The sequence below is a fragment of the Myxine glutinosa genome, chromosome 3 (genome assembly GCF_964187855.1).
Source record: "Myxine glutinosa chromosome 3, kmMyxGlut1.1, whole genome shotgun sequence".
In the NCBI taxonomy this organism is placed as follows: domain Eukaryota; kingdom Metazoa; phylum Chordata; class Myxini; order Myxiniformes; family Myxinidae; genus Myxine; species Myxine glutinosa.
Window position 1 is genome coordinate 188,968,935 of NC_136263.1, and position 18,719 is coordinate 188,987,653.

The 18,719-nt window shown below is 53.0% G+C and overlaps 1 protein-coding gene across 1 annotated transcript in view; it reads right to left on the bottom strand.

Annotated features, from left to right (window-relative positions):
• Positions 1–643: 643 nt before the first annotated feature.
• SETX (senataxin) overlaps positions 644–18,719 on the bottom strand; it is a 163,824-nt gene continuing 145,748 nt past the window's right edge. The window contains exon 26 of the mRNA XM_078774880.1: positions 644–1,648. Coding sequence (XP_078631006.1) covers positions 1,487–1,648 — 162 coding nt within the window. The 3' untranslated portion in view covers positions 644–1,486. The remainder of the gene's footprint in view (positions 1,649–18,719) is intronic.

Below are 18,719 nucleotides of genomic sequence, written 5' to 3' on the forward strand. Positions count from 1 at the left end.
GGTTGCAAGACATCATCTACATTCTGCTGCAAAAACTCCTCCTACTCCCACATCCGATGCGGCGACTAAGAGGCACAGTGGTGCTTCAGCCTTGGGATGAACAAGAAGTGTGGTCTCAGCAAGCCTCACTTTCACCTCCTCGAAGGAAGACAATTGCTTTTCATTGAGGTTGATGAGCTGATTTTTCTTATTCTTGTTATGTAGTATGTGCATCAATGGCTGAGATATATCTACACAGTTAGGGATGAAACACCTGCAAAAATTCACAAGGCCAAGAAACTCCCTCAAAAGGCGCAGTGATGTGTGTGCAGGAAAGGCTTGCATGGTCTTGACTTTCTCCTCCAGTGGACAGATACCATGTTTGTCTACAACATGGCCGAGGACGGCGAGCGATGGCTTCCCAAACTGGCACTTACTGGGATTGATGACAATGCCATACTTAGCAAGGCGCTCGGAAAGTAAACGGAGGTGTGCGCCGTGTTCTTCGGCAGTAGGGCTTGCTACTAGCAGATCCTCAAGGTAAGCGTAGACGAAAGGAAGACCATGGATGACACCGAACAAGCGAACTAACTCGCTTACTGGCTCACCGGCAGTCCGACCTCACTTCCAACCTGAGCAAGTAAAAACGAGCAATTCTCTGTGGTAAAAGAAAAAATACAAAGTTTATTTTTATATTAAAGAAACATAAATTCAATATGGCCAACGAGCCTAATTTATACCAACCAGTTTCCCCTGAGAAGTTTTAATTTTATCAGTGCAGTGGTTTCACAGAAAAACATGTCAAAACGTGGTATAAAAGTAAAAACCCCAACAAGGGTGAGGCTTCCAGGCATACTGCCTTGAAACCTGAATAATTGTAGGATTTAAGAGTACGAATTATTACAGACTCCTGGTGTGGCTCAACACTGGATCGGCCCCTTTGCATCTGCCGAGCAAAGGAAACTAGTGAGAGGCATCGTATGGCCACTTGCAAGCAAAGCAGGCATTCAAAATCCCATTAGTGGACCTCCTGATATGATATGGCAGTCTCTTTCAACAGTATAAAACTGGCTCTACCGCAAAGTAAGAGAAGAGAACACGAAAGGTGAATGAATGAAGAAAATAAAGTGAAATATGTCGGCAACAGACAGCATCTGAACCAGATGCATCCTGGAGGTAGACGTGAATGAGATATGCTTGAAGTTAGTGTATTGGTTGATTTAACAGGCAGTTCACCTGGTCAAGAACACATTAAAAAGGTGACGCAACGAAACAGTCACGGTGAGAACTTCACCCCTATATCTACAGGGGATTCAAATCCCGATAAGGCTTCATGATGTATGGCAACAGAAGGGAGTTTCAGCAGCTCTTTCCTCTCTGTCAACTCGTCCAGTTATTCATCAGTTCCCTGAGAGAGAAAGGTTTTGTGCTGGACGAGCATACTTTCCCAATGTAGCAGCAACTGGCAACTGTTATCTTCTTTCATCTTCTTACTCAATTCCGTGGTTCAGATTTTTGCCCCATCATCTTCAAAACAAACTCTCCTGAGCTTGCTTGTTCTTTCTTGAAGTATCTTCTTGACGTCACTGCTATATGTTGCTTGTGTTGTGCTCACAATGACATTTCGTTGTTGAGCATCTGCGATAAGGGCACTCCAAAGGGGAAATTTCTGTACGGATCGAAGAAAACAAGCGGCAGAGGAGGTTGAAGGTTAAAAATAAAAATTGCATCCATGTCCGAAGGAAGCGGTTCAGTTTGACATTTTTAATATGAAATATGTAAAGCCTAGAACCAAACGAAACCCTTCAGAATTACCTTTTATAACCCATTATAATGACCTTGTAGAACCCATTAGAATTACCCTTTGGAGCCCATTAGAATTACCCTTTAGAACCATTTGTAATTATCCTTTAGTACCCTTTAGAATGATCCTTTAGTACCCTTTAGAATGATCTTTTAGTACCCTTTATAATTATCCATTAGTACCCATTAGAATTAACCTTTAGAACCCTATATAATTACCCTTTAAACCCATGAGAATTACCCTTTAGAACCGTTTAGAACTACCCTTTAAACCCATTAGAATTAACCTTTAGAACCCTTTGTAATTATCCTTTAGTACCCTTTAGAATTATCCTTTAAACCCATTATAATTACCTCTTAGAACCCTCTAGAATTATCCTTTAGAGCGACCCTTTAAACCCATTATAATTACCCTTTAGAATCCTTTGTAATTATCCTTTAGTACCCTTTAGAATTATCCTTTAGAACCCTTTATAATGACCCTTTAGAACCCTTTAAACCCACTAGAATTACCCTTTCGAATTACCCTTTAAACCCATTAGAATTACCCTTTAGAACCCTTTGTAATTATCCTTTAGTACCCTTTAGAATCATCCTTTAGTACCCTTTAGAATGATCTTTTAGTACCCTTTATAATTATCCATTAGTACCCATTAGAATTAACCTTTAGAACCCTTTTAATTACCCTTTAAACCCATTAGAATTACCATTTAGAACCCTCTAGAATTACCCTTTAAAACTACCCTTTAAACCCATTAGAATTACCCTATAGAACCCATTGTAATTATCCTTTAGTACCCTTTAGAATTATCCTTTAGTACCCTTTAGAATTATAATTTAGTACCCTTTATAATTATCCTTTAGTACCCTTTATAATTATCCTTTAGTACCCATTATAATTAACCTTTAGAACCCTTTATAATGACCCTTTAGAACTACCCTTTAAACCCATTATAATTACCCTTTAGAATCCTTTGTAATTATCCTTTACTACCCTTTGTAATTATCCTTTAGTACCCTTTAGAATTATCCTTAAGAACCCTTTATAATGACCCTTTAGAACCCTTTAGAATTACCCTTTAAAACCATTAGAATTACCCTTCAGAACCCTTTGTAATTATCCTTTAGTACCCTTTGTAATTATCCTTTAGAATTATCCTTTAGTACCCTTTAGAATTATCCTTTAGAATGATATTTTAGTACCCTTTATAATTATCCTTTAGTACCCATTAGAATTAACCTTTAGAACCCTTTATAATGACCTTTTAGAACCCATTAGAATGAACCTTTAGAACCCTTTATAATGACCTTTTAGAACCCATTAGAATGAACCTTTAGAACCATTTATAACCCTCTGGAATTACACTTTAGAAGCCTGTAGAATTAAACACGATGGGTTAGAAAGGTTCTTCCTCATTTTTGACGGATGGATGGAAGGAAGGACATAGCCAAATATTGAAGCGGCTTCTCCGCTTAAAAAAGGTAGAGACAAGGTTAAAAACAGAAAAAAGCATAAAATGCCCAAATATCTGTTGCTTTTGTTGTAACATTTGTATCCTTCAATAAAGCTGAAAGATATCACACAGAGAGGTACACAGTGCCCTCCATAAGTATTGGAACAGTGAAGTCAAATTTGTTATTATTGCAATATACTCAAGAAATTTGGATTTGTTATCAAAGGGTGAATTTTTTTTAATTTTTTTTTTCTTTTTCTATGGATATATGTTTTACCATCGTAGAACAACTAGCAGGGGCCTGTGGAACTGAAAGCACTCCCTTTGTTTGGGCAGTGTATGGGCAACAAAGCGCTGCCTCGCATGCTCCCATAAGTTTATGTTTACTGCTAACAACCCAGTGTTAACTTTAGTCATCCGCACACTTATTGGCAAAAAATAATGTGATGAAATTGTTTTATGTTCCCAGAGATCAGAGGTTGAAGGGAAAATAAATGATAAATTGCAATATTAAAGTGTCAATGATGGTGAATGAAAGTCACAATCAGGAAACAAACATGTTGTTCTATACATCTCACGAAAACGAACGTTGCTAATCGGAGTTCTAGGCGAATCGCCGATTGTTTCCGTTGGCATCATTTATGCTTTGTGGTGGTGAACAATTTTGATAATCAGTTTAAAAAAAAATAAAAAAAATTCAGTGGCGGATCGATGGAGAGGGAAGGAGTGATGGGGGGGGGTACTTCTATTTTTGGTACCCCTGGTACTTCTATTTTTACATATAGCCTACGTTTGTTGTAATGTATATATTAATGAACTCTAAAAGGTGCATGTAAAGTATTTTAGTCCATTTAAAGTTTTTTTAGGCCATTAAATTATTTTTTTTCAGGTAACATTTTCTTGGGAGCTATTAACCCTCCAAGTTTCACTCTCGATCTGCTCCTGAGTTTATATGATTTTGTAGCGGTTACCGCTGGATGCACACAATCGCCTTGCACCGGCCAGAACACGGCCAGACGCGCCTCTCCCGGGCATGCCTGGACTCACTGTTCCCGGGCACGCCCGAACCTCTCGGGCACGCCCGGTCTCGTCTTTCCCGGGCATGCCCGCTATCGCCTTTCCAGGGCTCGCCCAGAGCGTCCGGGCATGCCCGCTATCGCCTTTCCAGGGCTCGTCCAGAGCACCCGGGCACGCCCAGCCTCGACTTGCCAGGCCGCAGCCAAACACGCCCGGGCAGGTCCAGACTCGCCTTTCCAAGGCTCGCCCTTGACACCCGGGCATGCCCGGTATAGCTTTTGCCGGGCAAACTTCCCGACATAAATGTGTATATATATTGCTGCCCGATAAACGGGCTTGTCAGAATACCTGAGCTGTTTTGTTTCAATAAAGCAACTCGGACGAATTCCGTCTTTGGTCGCGTCAATTCTTTCGACTCGCGTTGGAGCGCAGTTCCTTCATTGGTGACCTACCGACATGGATACGGCAGTGACGCTTAAACTGCCTACCTTCTGGGAGGCTCACGCGGCTGTTTGGTTCGCTCAGGCGGGCTCTCAGTTCGCCCTGCGAGGCATCACCGCGGACGACACCCGCTTCCACCATGTTGTGGCGGCGCTCGGTTCCGCCACCGCGGCCCGCGCCTTGAGCCTCCTCGAGCACCCGCCGGCTGCTGACAAATACGACGCGCTGAAGACACTCCTCCTCGATGCTTTCGCCCTCTCACCGGCAGCACGCGCACGGCGCCTGCTCGCTCTGCCCGAGCTCGGCGACACGCGCCCGTCCGAGCGCATGGACTATATGCTCTCGTTGCTCGGTGAGCACTCTCCGGATTTTCTGTTCCGCGAGCTGTTCCTTCGCCAGCTGCCTCACCCGGTACGCCTCGCCCTGGCTGGCACGTTGATCACGGATTCCCGCGCCCTCGCCAGGGAAGCCGATAAGATCTCCTCGGCGGGCCAGCACATCGGCGCGGTTACCTGGAGCCCGCCGCCGTCCGAGGCGACGCCCACGACACCCGAGCGCCCTGCGCGGTTGGAGGCCGAACTGCCGGTGCAACTGGCGGCCGCCACGCCGCACCGCCCGCTTCCGACACGACGGCCGGGGCCTCCACCTGACCGGGCGTGGTGTTATTACCACGCCAGGTTCGGACACAAGGCTCGGACGTGCCGGCCCCCGTGCACTTTCGGCAGGTCGGGAAACGGCCGGGCCGGCGTTCATTCCCAGCCATGAGCGCCGGCCACTCCGGCAACTTGCTGTTTATTCGGGACAAAGCGTCTGGGCGGCGTTTCCTGTGTGACACCGGCGCCCAACTGGGCGTCATACCCGCCTCCGAGCAGGACAGGCGGGACACCGTTTGCGGCCCCTCTTTGGTCGCTGCTAATGGCTCGGCCATACGCACTTTCGGCCCACGCGTCGTCACCCTCTGCTTCGGCAGCCAGCGTTTTCAATGGACTTTTGTGACCGCCTGCGTCCCCATGGCTTTGCTGGGCGCCGACTTCCTCTGCGCGCACGGGCTGCTGGTCGACGTCAAACGTCGTCGCCTTGTCAACGCCGAGACCTTCAGCTCCCTGGCGTGCACGATGAGCAGCTCCGCGCCGACCGAACTGGCGTGCGCCCTCCCGGCAGCGAACGAGTTCGCTCGCCTGCTCGCGGAATTCCCGGCCCTCACGCGGCCGACGTTTTCGGCCGTCGCGGTGCGGCACGGGATCGAGCACCACATACCCACTACGGGCCCGCCGGTCTATGCCAGGGCCCGCCGCCTCGACCCGGCCAAGCTCGCCGTGGCGAAGGCCAAGTTCGACGCGTTGGAGCACCTCGGCATCGTGCAGCGCTCCGATAGCGCGTGGGCCTCGCCACTGCACATCGTGCCAAAGCCGGGGGGTGGATGGCGCCCGTGTGGCGACTACCGCCGTCTCAACGACGCTACCACCCCCGACAGGTACCCGATCCCGCATATTCAGGACTTTTCCGCCCGTTTGGCGGGACGGGTCATCTTTTCGAAAATTGACCTGATACGGGGCTACCACCAGGTACCTGTCCGGGCGGCCGACGTCCCGAAGACGGCCGTCATCACGCCGTTCGGCCTGTTCGAATTTTTGCGGATGCCGTTTGGCCTCAAGAACGCGGCCCAGGCGTTCCAGCGCTTGATGGACGGCGTGCTGGGCGACCTGCCGTTTCTTTTCGTCTATCTGGACAATATCCTCGTCGCCAGCACGTCCCGCGCCGAGCACCTCCTCCACCTCCGAACACTGTTCGGTCGCCTCAGCGAGCACGGCTTAATTGTCAACCCGGTCAAATGCCACTTCGGCGCGACGACCGTTGACTTTTTGGGCCACCGCATCACCAAGACCGGGGCCGTGCCGCTGCCGACCAAGGTCGAGGCCATCACCACGTTCCCGCGTCCCCGTTCCATCAAGGCCCTCCAAGAGTTCCTCGGCATGGTGAATTTTTATCACCGATTCGTGTCCCGCGCTGCTCAGCTCATGCGGCCCCTTTACGAGGCCCTCCGGGGCAAGCCGGCCAAGCATGACATTGTTTGGTCCGCGGCCTTCGCCAGCGCCAAACGGGCCCTCGCCGACGCAACGCTGCTGGCTCACCCGGTGCTCAACGCGCCCATCGCCCTCACTACAGACGCCTCCAACTACGCGGTGGGCGCCGTCCATGAGCAATGGGTGGACGGGGTTTGGCAGCCACTCGCTTTTTTCAGCCGGCAACTCCGGCCAAACGAGTTAAACTACAGCACGTTCGACCGCGAGCTGCTCGGGCTATTCCTGGCCGTTCGCCATTTCCGACACCTCCTGGAGGGCCGCCCGTTCACGGCTTTCGTCGACCACAAGCCGTTGGTCTACGCAATGGCTAAGGTCACGGAGCCGTGGTCGGCCCGCCAGCAGCGCCACCTCTCCGCCGTGTCGGAGTTCAACACGGACATCCGGCACGTCGCCGGCAAAGACAACGCCATGGCCGACTGTATTTCTCGGGCCAGCGCGAACGCGGTCCACCTCGGCGTGGACTTCGCGCTCATGGCGGCCGACCAGACCACCGACGCCTCGGTGCAGGCACTCCGTGCGGCGGACACGGGCCTCCGCCTGGCCGACATTCCCTTCGCGGGCACCGTCCTGCTCTGCGACGTCTCCCAGGGCCAGCCTCGCCCCATCGTGCCCGTTTCCTGGCAGCGCCGCATCTTCGCCTCCATCCACGGCCTTTCTCACCCGGGCCGGAAAGCTTCTCAGAAGCTGGTGTCGGTGCGTTTCGTCTGGCACGGCCTTCGACGAAACATCCGCGACTGGGCCAACGCCTGCACGGCCTGCCAGCGGGTCAAGGTCCACCGCCACACCCAGGCCCCGCTGGCACCTTTCGCCGTGCCTGAACGGCGTTTCGACCACGTCCACGTGGACCTGGTGGGTCCCCTGCCCCCCTCGCGGGGGTTCACCCACCTGCTCACCATGGTGGACAGGACCACCAGGTGGCCGGAGGCCGTGCCCCTCGCCTCCACCACCACCGCCGACGTGGCGCAGGCGTTCATCGCCACCTGGGTCGCGCGCTTCGGCACACCAGCGGACATCTCGTCCGACCGCGGCCCACAGTTCACGTCTGAGCTTTGGGGCGCGGTCGCCCGTTCGTTGGGGGTCACGCTGCACCGCACCACGGCCTACCACCCCCAAGCCAACGGGTTGTGCGAGCGGTTTCACCGCTCCATGAAGGCCGCACTCATGGCCGGCCTTCAGGACGACGGTTGGGCCGACCGGCTGCCGTGGGTCCTGTTGGGCCTTCGCACGGCCCCCAAGGAAGACCTCCAGGCGTCCGCCGCCGAGCTCGTCTACGGCCAGCCGCTCCGCGTCCCGGGCGAATTCGTGCCCGACGCTACCAGTCCCTGGTCCGCCGCTCGCCAGCGCTCGGACCTCCAGGAGGCCGCCCGACGATTTGCCCCCGTGCCGACGTCCCGCCACGGTGGCCCCCAGTCCTACGTCCCCCCGGCGCTTCGCACAGCGGAGTACGTCTTTGTGCGTCATGATGCGCACCGGGGGCCACTCCGGCCGCCGTACGATGGGCCCTTCCGGGTCCTGCGACTGGGCGACAAGTCTTTCATCGTCGACTTCGGCGGCCGGCCGGACCGGATTTCTGTGGACCGCCTCAAACCGGCGCACATGGACGTCGACCGACCACCACGGTTGGCCCTTCCTCCGCGGCGAGGCCGCCCCCCGTCCACAGTTCCCCCCGCTCGACCACCCACCACCACGTCGGACCCCTCCCCACGACCCTCCAGGGGTCGCTTCGGCCGGGTCATCCGGACCCCCCTTAAATTGAACCTGCCGGTGCAGGTCGATTCTGGAGGGGCGTGTGTAGCGGTTACCGCTGGATGCACACAATCGCCTTGCACCAGCCAGAACACGGCCAGACGCGCCTCTCCCGGGCATGCCCGGACTCACTGTTCCCGGGCACGCCCGAACCTCCCGGGCACGCCCGGTCTCGTCTTTCCCGGGCATGCCCGCTCTCGCCTTTCCAGGGCTCGCCCAGAGCGTCCGGGCATGCCCGCTATCGCCTTTTCAGGGCTCGCCCAGAGTGTCCGGGCATGCCCGCTATCGCCTTTCCAGGGCTCGCCCAGAGCGTCCGGGCATGCCCGCTATCGCCTTTCCAGGGCTCGTCCAGAGCGCCCGGGCACGCCCAGCCTCAACTTGCCAGGCCGCAGCCAAACACGCCCGGGCAGGTCCAGACTCGCCTTTCCAAGGCTCGCCCTTGACACCCGGGCATGCCCGGTATAGCTTTTGCCGGGCAAACTTCCCGACATAAATGTGTATATATATTGCTGCCCGATAAACGGGCTTGTCAGAATACCTGAGCTGTTTTGTTTCAATAAAGCAACTCGGACGAATTCCGTCTTTGGTCGCGTCAATTCTTTCGACTCGCGTTGGAGCGCAGTTCCTTCAATCTCACTATAAACAATGTTGCGGGTTAGTCGGTATGTGCAGTTCCTCTCCTTATCTTTAATTCACTCTGGTTGGCAAAGATGCGCAGATCGAGTGGGTCTCCTACTCTACTCGCTGCAACGTACAGCTGTCCCCGTGTGAATACACTGGTGGAAAGCAGGATTCCAGAACACCCTAGGCTCCGACCGTGGCTTTTGCTGATGGTCATTGCAAAGGCCGTCGCGTTGGGTGCTTTCAAGGATTCTACAACTGCAAAGGCTAAACTCTTTATTACAGTATAAAGCAAACCAGCCACTATAAAGGGATTTTTTTTTTTTTTTTTTGTGTACAGAGTCGAGGCTCGTGAAAGAGCTAACATTTATCAAACAAACAAATCAAACAAACAAGCAAACAAAGTATATGAAAAGGGGAGCGGTCGACAAGATGGGGAGAGAAGGGGAGAAAGCACACAAACACAACATTTGAGAGCAGGGACATCGGGAGATGTTTTTGGAGGGAGAGGGACTGGGGGGAGGCAGGATAGGTATAAAACGAAAGGACACCAAGGACTTCCAGGAAAGAAGACAAACGTCACCTCAGAAAAGTGGATTTGGGGTGAAATTAGCGGGGGTAGAAAAGATCAAGGTTTTGGATTGGGGAAGATAAGAGATGGTGGTGAACAGCCGTTTTAAAGACCTGGAGGGAGGAGTGGGATTGAAGAGAGTGAGGGAGTTTGTTCCAGAGGCGGGAGAAAAGAGGAATGAAGGAGTGAAGGTGAGCAGAGAGTCTTGATTTTGGCAGTTTAACCATAAGAGGGTTGCAGGCAGATCTTGTGCGACCTGCAGGAATATTTGGGGGACAGAGCCCAGAGAGAGCTGGGGGAGCAAGGCCGGAGAGGAGTCGGTAGAAGACGGAAAGACCACCAACCTGCCTGCGGTGAGTAAGTGAAAGGCCCTCGGAGATAGCGTCATTGCGGGAGATTCCAATGATTCTGAACGCTTTGGTTTCAACAGCATGAAGACGAGCTAGGTGTGAGGCAGGAGCACCAGCCCAGAGGGGAGAGCAGTACTCCTTTGAGCTGCGGATGAAAGCCTTGTATGTGGTGAGGAGCTCAGGTGTGCCAAGGAAGGACTTCGCACGACGGAGGATGCCCAGTCGGCGACTGGCTTTGGAGGCCAGCTTGGAAATGTGATTTTCCCAGGAAAGATCATGGCAGATAGTGAGACCCAAAAGCTTGAGTGACAGAACTTCTTGGAGAGGATTATTTAGAAAGTAGATGGGAGGGTTGTCCAGTCGGTCTTTTCGGAGAGACATCGTAAGAGTGAGATTTGTCAGGATTGAAAAACATGTTCCACTTGTTTGCCCAGTCTGTGATTTTGTCCAGGTCTGCAGAGAGTGAGGAGGCTGCAGACTGCCGATCTGAGGGATGAGGAATGGAGTGGCAGAGAGTGGAGTCATCAGCAAAGAGATAGAGAGGATTTTCAAGAGAGTCAGAGAGATCATTGATGAAGACCAGAATAAGCACAGGGCCCAGAACACTGCCTTGGGGAACTCCAGCCTGAACAGGAAGAGGAGATGAGGGAAACCCATTCAGGGCCACACGTTGGCGACGACTAGAGAGGAAGTCCACCAGCCATGCGTGGAGATTTCCATGGATACCAAAGGAAGAGTTTGGTGAGCAGAACGGGGTGCCAGACCGTATCGAAGGCACGTGATATGTCGAGGGAGACAGCTCTAATTTCCTGTTTGGCATTGAGGACCTCCATCCATTGTTGAGACAGCAGAAGCAGCATGTCCAGAGTAGAGTGACCTGGTCTGAAACCAAATTGATGATCAGAGATCAAGCCATTGGAGAAGAGGAAAGATTTCATATCTGAAGCAATGATGGATTCCATGACTTTGCTGATAATTGGGAGAAGGCTGATTGGGTCTGTAGTTGCTAGGATCTGTTTTTGCACCTTTTTTGTGCAAAGCGGTGATGTTGGCTGATTTCCAAGCAGATGGCAGTTGACCTTGAGCAAAAGAGAGGGTGAAGAGAACAGAGAGAGGGAGTGAAAGAGCGGAAGAACAGGATTTTAGGACCCGTGGGCTGATGCCGTCAGGTCCAGTTGCAGAATCAGAGTCGAGGGTTGACAGAAACTTTAGATATGGATTAGTGTTATGGTTAGATATACTATATTATGAATGTTACATTATTATTATTACGAAAACGATACTACTGTATTAAGAAACCTGGGCTAATTCCTTACTCCCACGGTTATCAGTACCGTACACCGCTCATCATTGAGCCATTAACCATACACCGCTTCAATCCATTAAGTTTGCATTCACGACATTGGGATTAAAGTGTTGCAGTTATATTTACTATATTATTATTGTTAATATTATTATTATTACGAAAAAGATACTACTGTATTAAGAAAGCTGTGCATAATTTGTCCGAAGCGGCCTGAAGGTGAGGCATGAAGGCATGAAGCCTAAGGCCTATACCGTCACGTGAAAAAGTAAGTACACCCCATGTAAAGTTTTGACTTTTTCAACATATTTCAACATACAGCTATTTGATCTTCATTTCAACAATAAACAACCATTCATTTCAACAATATTGATAGATAAAGGTGATATAATATAACAAATATCATGAAACATTTACATTTTGTAGTCCATTGTATAATTTAAATAAACATAAATGCAAATTTCGCATGTGGAAAAAGTAAGTACACCCCTACATTTATCACTCCTTCAAATACCTAAAATTAGAATCAGGTGCACCAGCCCAGGTGCAAATGATTAGAACATCGTTAGAGAGGTTCTTGGAGGAACCTGTCTTATTTAAACCTCAGACATTTAGTTTGGTTTGCTCTTTGTTGTTGAAGTGTGCGGCGTCACCAAGCCTAGATCAAAATAGCTCTCTGAGGCCTTCAGAATGAAGGTTATAGATGCCGACGAGTCTGGGAAGGGATTTAGAAAGATCTCCAAACAATTTGAAATCAATCATTCAACTGTCCGGAAGATCATCTACAAGTGGAGAAGATTCCAAACAACTGCCAACTTGTTCAGGCCAGGTCGCCCCAGCAAGTTCAGCCCGAGAGTAGACCGCAAGATGCTGAAAGAAGTCTCTAACAACACCAGAATGTCATCACGGGACCTACAGGTAGCTCTTGCCACTGTTGATGTCAAAGTGCATGAGTCTACCATTAGAAAGAGGCTGCACAAATTTGATCTACATGGGAGGTGTGCCAGGAGGAAACCTTTGCTGTCCAGAAAGAACATCAGGGCAAGACTAAAGTTTGCCAATAAACACCTAGGCAAAGACCAGCACATCTGGAACAATGTGCTCTGGACAGCTGAGTCAAAGGTAGAGGTATTTGGCCACAGTACCAGAAGACATGTTTGGCGAAAACCAAAGACAGCATTTGACCACAAGAACCTGATACCAACTGTAAAGCATGGTGGTGGAAATATTATGGTTTGGGGCAGCTTTGCTGCATCAGGGCCTGGGCAGCTCACCATCATATAATCCACTATGAATTCTTCATTGTACAAGAGGGTGCTTGAGGATAATGTGAGGCCATCTGTCGGAAAGTTGAAGCTCAACCGAGGGTGGACCTTGCAACATGACAATGACCCTAAACATACCAGTAAATCCACCAAGGAATGGCTGAAAAGAAAGAAATGGAGGGTTCTGGAATGGCCAAGTCAAAGCCCGGATCAAAATCCCATCGAGATGTTGTGGGGGAATTTGAAACGAGCTGTGCATGCAAGAAACCCCTCAAACATCGCACAGCTGAAAGAGTTCTGCATGGAGGAGTGGGCAAAAATTTCTCCCAGTCGATGTCAGAGACTGGTCGACAGTGAAACGCCTACTTGAGGTCGTTTCTGCCAAAGGGGGCAATACCACCTATTAGAGCCAAGGGTGTACTTACTTTTTCCACATGCGAAATTTGCATTTATGTTTATTCAGATTATACAATGGACAACAAAATGTAAATGTTTCATGATATTTGTTATATTATATTGTGGGAGCTGGGCTCGCACAATAAAATCGGACAAAATGGACGACGCCAGGAATTGGGTTTCTCTGAGCTATTTATTCCCAGCTCACTCAAACGAACTCCAAAGCACTGAATCAGCCCATCGAACGGGCGGCAATATATATCAGAAACTCAACACACAAAAGCCACGCCTCTCAGGCGGGGCGTGGTATGCAAATAGATAAGCCACGCCTCTCAACGGGGCGTGGTATGCAAGGCAAGCGTTCGTCCGGTAAAGGCAAGTCTCAACACGCCCGGGCGAGTCCGGACACGTGACCGCTCGCCGGTTGCGTCATCGGCCGGTGCAGGGTAATTGTGTCATGCTACCGGTAACCGCTACACGCGCCCCCCCAGAATTAACATGCACCGGGAGAGTCAGTTTGAGGGGGTTCTTGATGACCCGGCCGAAACGACCCCTGACGATTCGTGTGGGGGTGGTAGGTGGTGGGGCTGTGGATGGTCGGGCGGGGGGCCTGGTTGACGGGGGACGGCCCCGACGTGGAGGAAGGGCCAACCGTGGAGGTTGGTCGAGGTCCAAATGGGCCGGCTTGAGGCGGTCCACGGAGATGCGGTCCGCCTTGCCGCCGATGTTGATGGTGAACGACTTGTCGTCCCTCTTCAGGACCCGGAAAGGTCCATCGTACGGTGGCCGGAGCGGTCCCCGGTGTGCGTCCTGCCGGATAAAAACGTACTCCGCAGTGCGAAGTGCTGGGGGGACGTGGGGTTGGGGGCAGCCGTGGTGGGACGTGGGGAAATCTCCTGGCGGCCTCCTGGAGGACCGAGCGTTGGCGAGCCGCGGACCAGGGGCCGGTGGCGTCAGGGATGAATTCGCCCGGCACGCGCAGTGGCTGGCCGTAGACCAGCTCGGCGGTGGAAGCCTGGAGGTCCTCTTTAGGGGCCGTTCGGAGGCCCAATAGGACCCACGGGAGCCTGTCGGCCCAACCGTCGTCCTGGAGGCTGGCCCTGAGAGCGGCCTTCATCGAGCGGTGGAACCGCTCGCACAAGCCGTTGGCTTGTGGGTGGTAGGCCGTGGTGCAGTGAAGCTTGACCCCCAAGGCCTGGGCGACCGCGCCCCAAAGCTCGGAGGTGAATTGCGGGCCTCGATCGGAGGAGATGTCTGAGGGGGCGCCGAAACGGGCAATCCAGGTGCCAATGAAGGCCTGCACCACGTCGGCGGATGTTGTTGATGCCAGCGGGACGGCCTCCGGCCACCTGGTGGTCCTGTCCACCATTGTGAGGAGGTGGGTGAAGCCCCGCGAGGAGGGAAGGGGTCCCACCAGGTCCACATTGACGTGGTCGAAGCGCCGCGCGGGCACGTCGAATGGTGCCAATGGGGCCTGGGTGTGCAGGTGGACCTTCGCGCGCTGGCAGGCGACACAGGCATTGGCCCAGTCGCGGACGTCTTTACAGAGCCAGACGAATTTCGCTGCCACGAGCTTCTGTGATGCTTTCCGGCCCGGGTGGGAAAGGCCGTGGACGGCGTCAAAAATGTGCCGCCGCCATCCGGTGGGCACGATGGGGCGAGGTTGGCCCAGGGAGACGTCGCACAGGAGAACTGTGCCTGTGTCGTTGAAGGGGACGTCGGCCAACCGCAGGCCTGTGTCCGCTGTCCGGAGAGCTTGCACCGTGGGGTCGGCGGTCTGGTCGGCCGCCATGCGGGCGAAGTCCACACCCAGGTGGACGGCGTTCGCGCCGGACCGGGAGAGGCAATCAGCCACAGCGTTGTCCTTGCCCGCGACGTGCCGGATGTCCGTCGTAAATTCGGACACGGCGGAGAGGTGGCGCTGCTGGCGGGCCGACCACGGCTCCATAACCTTGGCCATGGCGAAGACCAGGGGTTTGTGGTCCACAAACGCCGTGAACGGGCGGCCCTCCAAAAGATGGCGGAAGTGGCGAACAGCCAGGTAAAGGCCGAGGAGCTCTTGGTCGAAAGCGCTATACTTGTGCTCGTTAGGGCGAAGCTGCCGGCTGAAGAAGGCCAGCGGTTGCCCACTGTTCATGCACGGTGCCCACCGCGTAGTCGGAAGCGTCCGTGGTGAGGGCGATGGGTGCATCGAGCGCCGGGTGCGCCAGCATGGTCGCATTGGCGAGGGCCAGCTTAGCGCCCGTGAACGCCGCGTCCATCTCTGTGGTCCAGGCGACGACGTGCTTGGCCGGCTTGCCCCGGAGGGCTTCGTACAGGGGGCGCATGAGTTGGGCGGCGCGTGGCACGAACCGGTGGTAGAAATTTACCATCCCCAAAAATTCCTGTCGGGCCTTGATGGAGCGAGGGCGCGGGAAAATTGTAACTGCCTCCACCTTGGTTGGCAGCGGGACGGCCCCGCGCTTCGTGATGCGGTGCCCCAGGAAGTCGACGGCCGTTACGCCAAACTGGCATTTCGCCGGGTTGATGATGAGGCCGTGCTGGCCGAGGCGCTCAAAAAGCGTGCGCAGGTGGACGAAGTGCTCCGCCAGGGAAGTGCTGGCGATGAGAATGTCATCCAGGTAGACGAACAGAAAGGTGAGATCGCGCAGCACACTGTCCATCAGCCGCTGGAAGGCCTGGGCCGCGTTCTTAAGGCCGAACGGCATTCGGAGGAACTCGAAGAGGCCAAAAGGTGTAATTACAGCCGTCTTCGGAACGTCAGCCGGCCGGACAGGTACCTGGTGGTAGCCCCGAATGAGGTCGACCTTGGAGAAGATCACCTGCCCCGCCAAACGGGCGGAAAAGTCCTGTATGTGTGGTATCGGGTACCGGTCGGGGGTGGTGGCGTCGTTGAGGCGGCGGTAATCGCCGCATGGTCGCCATCCGCCACCCGGTTTGGGCACGATGTGCAGGGGCGAGGCCCACGCGCTATTCGAGCGCCGCACAATTCCCAATCGCTCCAGCGCGTCGAATTCCGCCTTCGCTACGGCGAGTTTGGCCGGGTCGATGCGGCGAGCCCTGGCGTAGACCGGTGGACCTGTGGTCGGGATGTGGTGCTCGACGCCGTGCTTGACGGCGACGGCCGAAAACGTCGGCTGCGTGAGGGCGGGAAACTCGGCGAGTAGGCGGGTGAAATCGTCCACGGCCGGGAGCGCGCAGGCTAGCTTGGTCGGAGCGGAGCCGCTCAATGAGCAAGCGAGCGAGCTGAAGGTCTCCGCGTTGATGAGCCGACGCCGTTTGACGTCGACCAAAAGCCCATGCGCGCAAAGAAAATCTGCACCCAGCAAGGCCATGGGCACGTTCGCCGTGATGAAGTCCCACCTGAAGTGCTGGCCCCCGAAGCAGAATGCGACGCTGTGCGAACCAAAGGTGCGGATGGAGGAACCGTTTGCGGCGACCAAAGCGGGGCCGCAAAGCGCGGCCTGTTTGTCCTCCACCGAGGCGGGTATCATGCTCAGCTGAGCGCCGGTGTCACACAAAAAACGCCGCCCGGACTCCGTGTCCGTGATAAACAGAAGGCTGCCTGAATGGCCGACGCTCATGGCAGGCAGCGAGCGCCGGCCTGGTTGTTTCCCGACCCGCCGAAAGTGCACGGTGGGCGGCACGTTCTGGCCTTCTGCCCGAACCTGGCATGGTAATAGCACATGGTCCGCTCTGGTGGAGGCTCCGGTGGACGAGTCGGGTTCGGTCGACGGGGCGTCGTGGCGGCCGCTGCCGCCAGTGGCGCTGACTCGGCCGGTGGAGACGCCGGTCGTGGCGCGGGCGTTGCCTAGGTCGGCCCAGGGTCCCAGGCAGCCGCTCCAACGTGTCGCCTGGCCGAGCAAAATTTATCGGCCTCCTTGGCCAGGGCACGAGGGTCCGTGATGGGCGAATTAGTCAAAGCTAACCGTACCTGTCCGGGTAGCCGCTGGAGGAACAGCTCGCGGAAGAGGAAGTCCGGGCTGTGGTCACCGAGAAGAGCAAGCATGTGGTCCATGCTTTCGGACGGACGGGCCTCGCCCAGCTCCGGGAGGTTGAGTAGTTGTCGTGCGCGTTCGGTCTCCGTGAGTCCAAACGCACCGAGGAGTAGGTCTTTAAGCGCGCCGTATTTGTCGGCGTCCGGTGGGTGCTGTAGGAAGCTCAGAACCCAGGAAGCGTGGTGGTGGTAGCACCACGTGGTGGTAGCGCGTCATGTCCTCCGTAATGTTCCGCAGGGCGAATTGAGAATCCGCTTGAGCAAACCAAACGGCCGCGTGAGATCAGAAACTCAACACACAAAAGCCACGCCTCTCAGGCGGGGCGTGGTATGCAAATAGATAAGCCACGCCTCTCAACGGGGCGTGGTATGCAAGGCAAGCGTTCGCCCGGTAAAGGCAAGTCTCAACACGCCCGGGCGAGTCCGGACACGTGACCGCTCGCCGGTTGCGTCATCAGCCGGTGCAGGGTAATTGTGTCATGCTACCGGTAACCGCTACAATATCACCTTTATCTATCAATATTGTTGAAATGAAGATCAAATCACTGTGTTGAAATATGTTGAAAAAGTCAAAACTTTACATGGGGTGTGCTTACTTTTTCACATGACTGTACGTACTTTGTTTTTGGAAGACCCGTAACGTCTATGCTTTCGATATTTGATGATCATTTTAACAATCGGTTTGTTTGTGTTTCACACTGAATGAAAAACGTAAAGGTAGAGCATGCAGATTGTGATATATGACAGGTTCGACAACGTGTTCGGCCTGAACGGCATATCAATTAAAACGGCGGTTGGTGGAGTCAGCCGTCGGTTGGCGGAGTCAGCCGTCGTGGCCGTAATGACATCATAGACTTAATGACGTAGCGTGACGGATGGACGGACACAAAACTGTTGTTACTTTAATATATAAAAAAACATTTTGTTTGTTAGTCCCCGAACCCTTCCCCCCCCCCCCCCCCCGCATTTTAGGTAAGCATAAGTATTGGAACCAATGACTGGCAGGTGTTTCTTGTTGCATTGATTGTTCACACAATAAAGCTGTGAATGTCCAGTCTTGGTTTTAGTCTTTGCTTTTGCCTTTGGAGTCAGCGGCATAAACCAAGATGAAGACCATAGAACTGTCTATGAAAGAAAAGCAAACAATTTAGCAAGCTGAAAGAACAGAATAATTCAATCAGGACTATAGCATAAAAATTGGGCACAGCAAATACAACAATTTGGAAAATCTTGACAAAGAAAGAAACCATGAGTGTACTTAGTAAACGACAACGGCCAGGTAGGCCAAGGAAACCAACTGCAGTTGAAAGAAAAATCAGAGCTGTGAAGAATCATCAACTGTCAATGACAGCATCAACAACCTCCAGAGTGCAGGGGTGAAAGTATCACAATCTACTATTCGCAGAAGATTTGGACAGCAGAATTACAAAGGCTACACCACAAAATGTAAACCTCTCATCAGCATCAAAAATAGAAAGACCAGATTATAATTTGCCATGAAGTACAGAGGTGATCCAGCAGAGTTCTGGAACAAGGTTTTATGGACAGATGAGACCAAGATAAACCTTTACAAAGTGATGGAAATGTGAAAGTGTGGAGAAAGGAAGGAACTGCATGTGATCCAAAACATACAACCTCATCTGTGAAGCAAGGTGGAGGTAGTGTCATGGCTTGGGCTTGCTTGGCTACCTC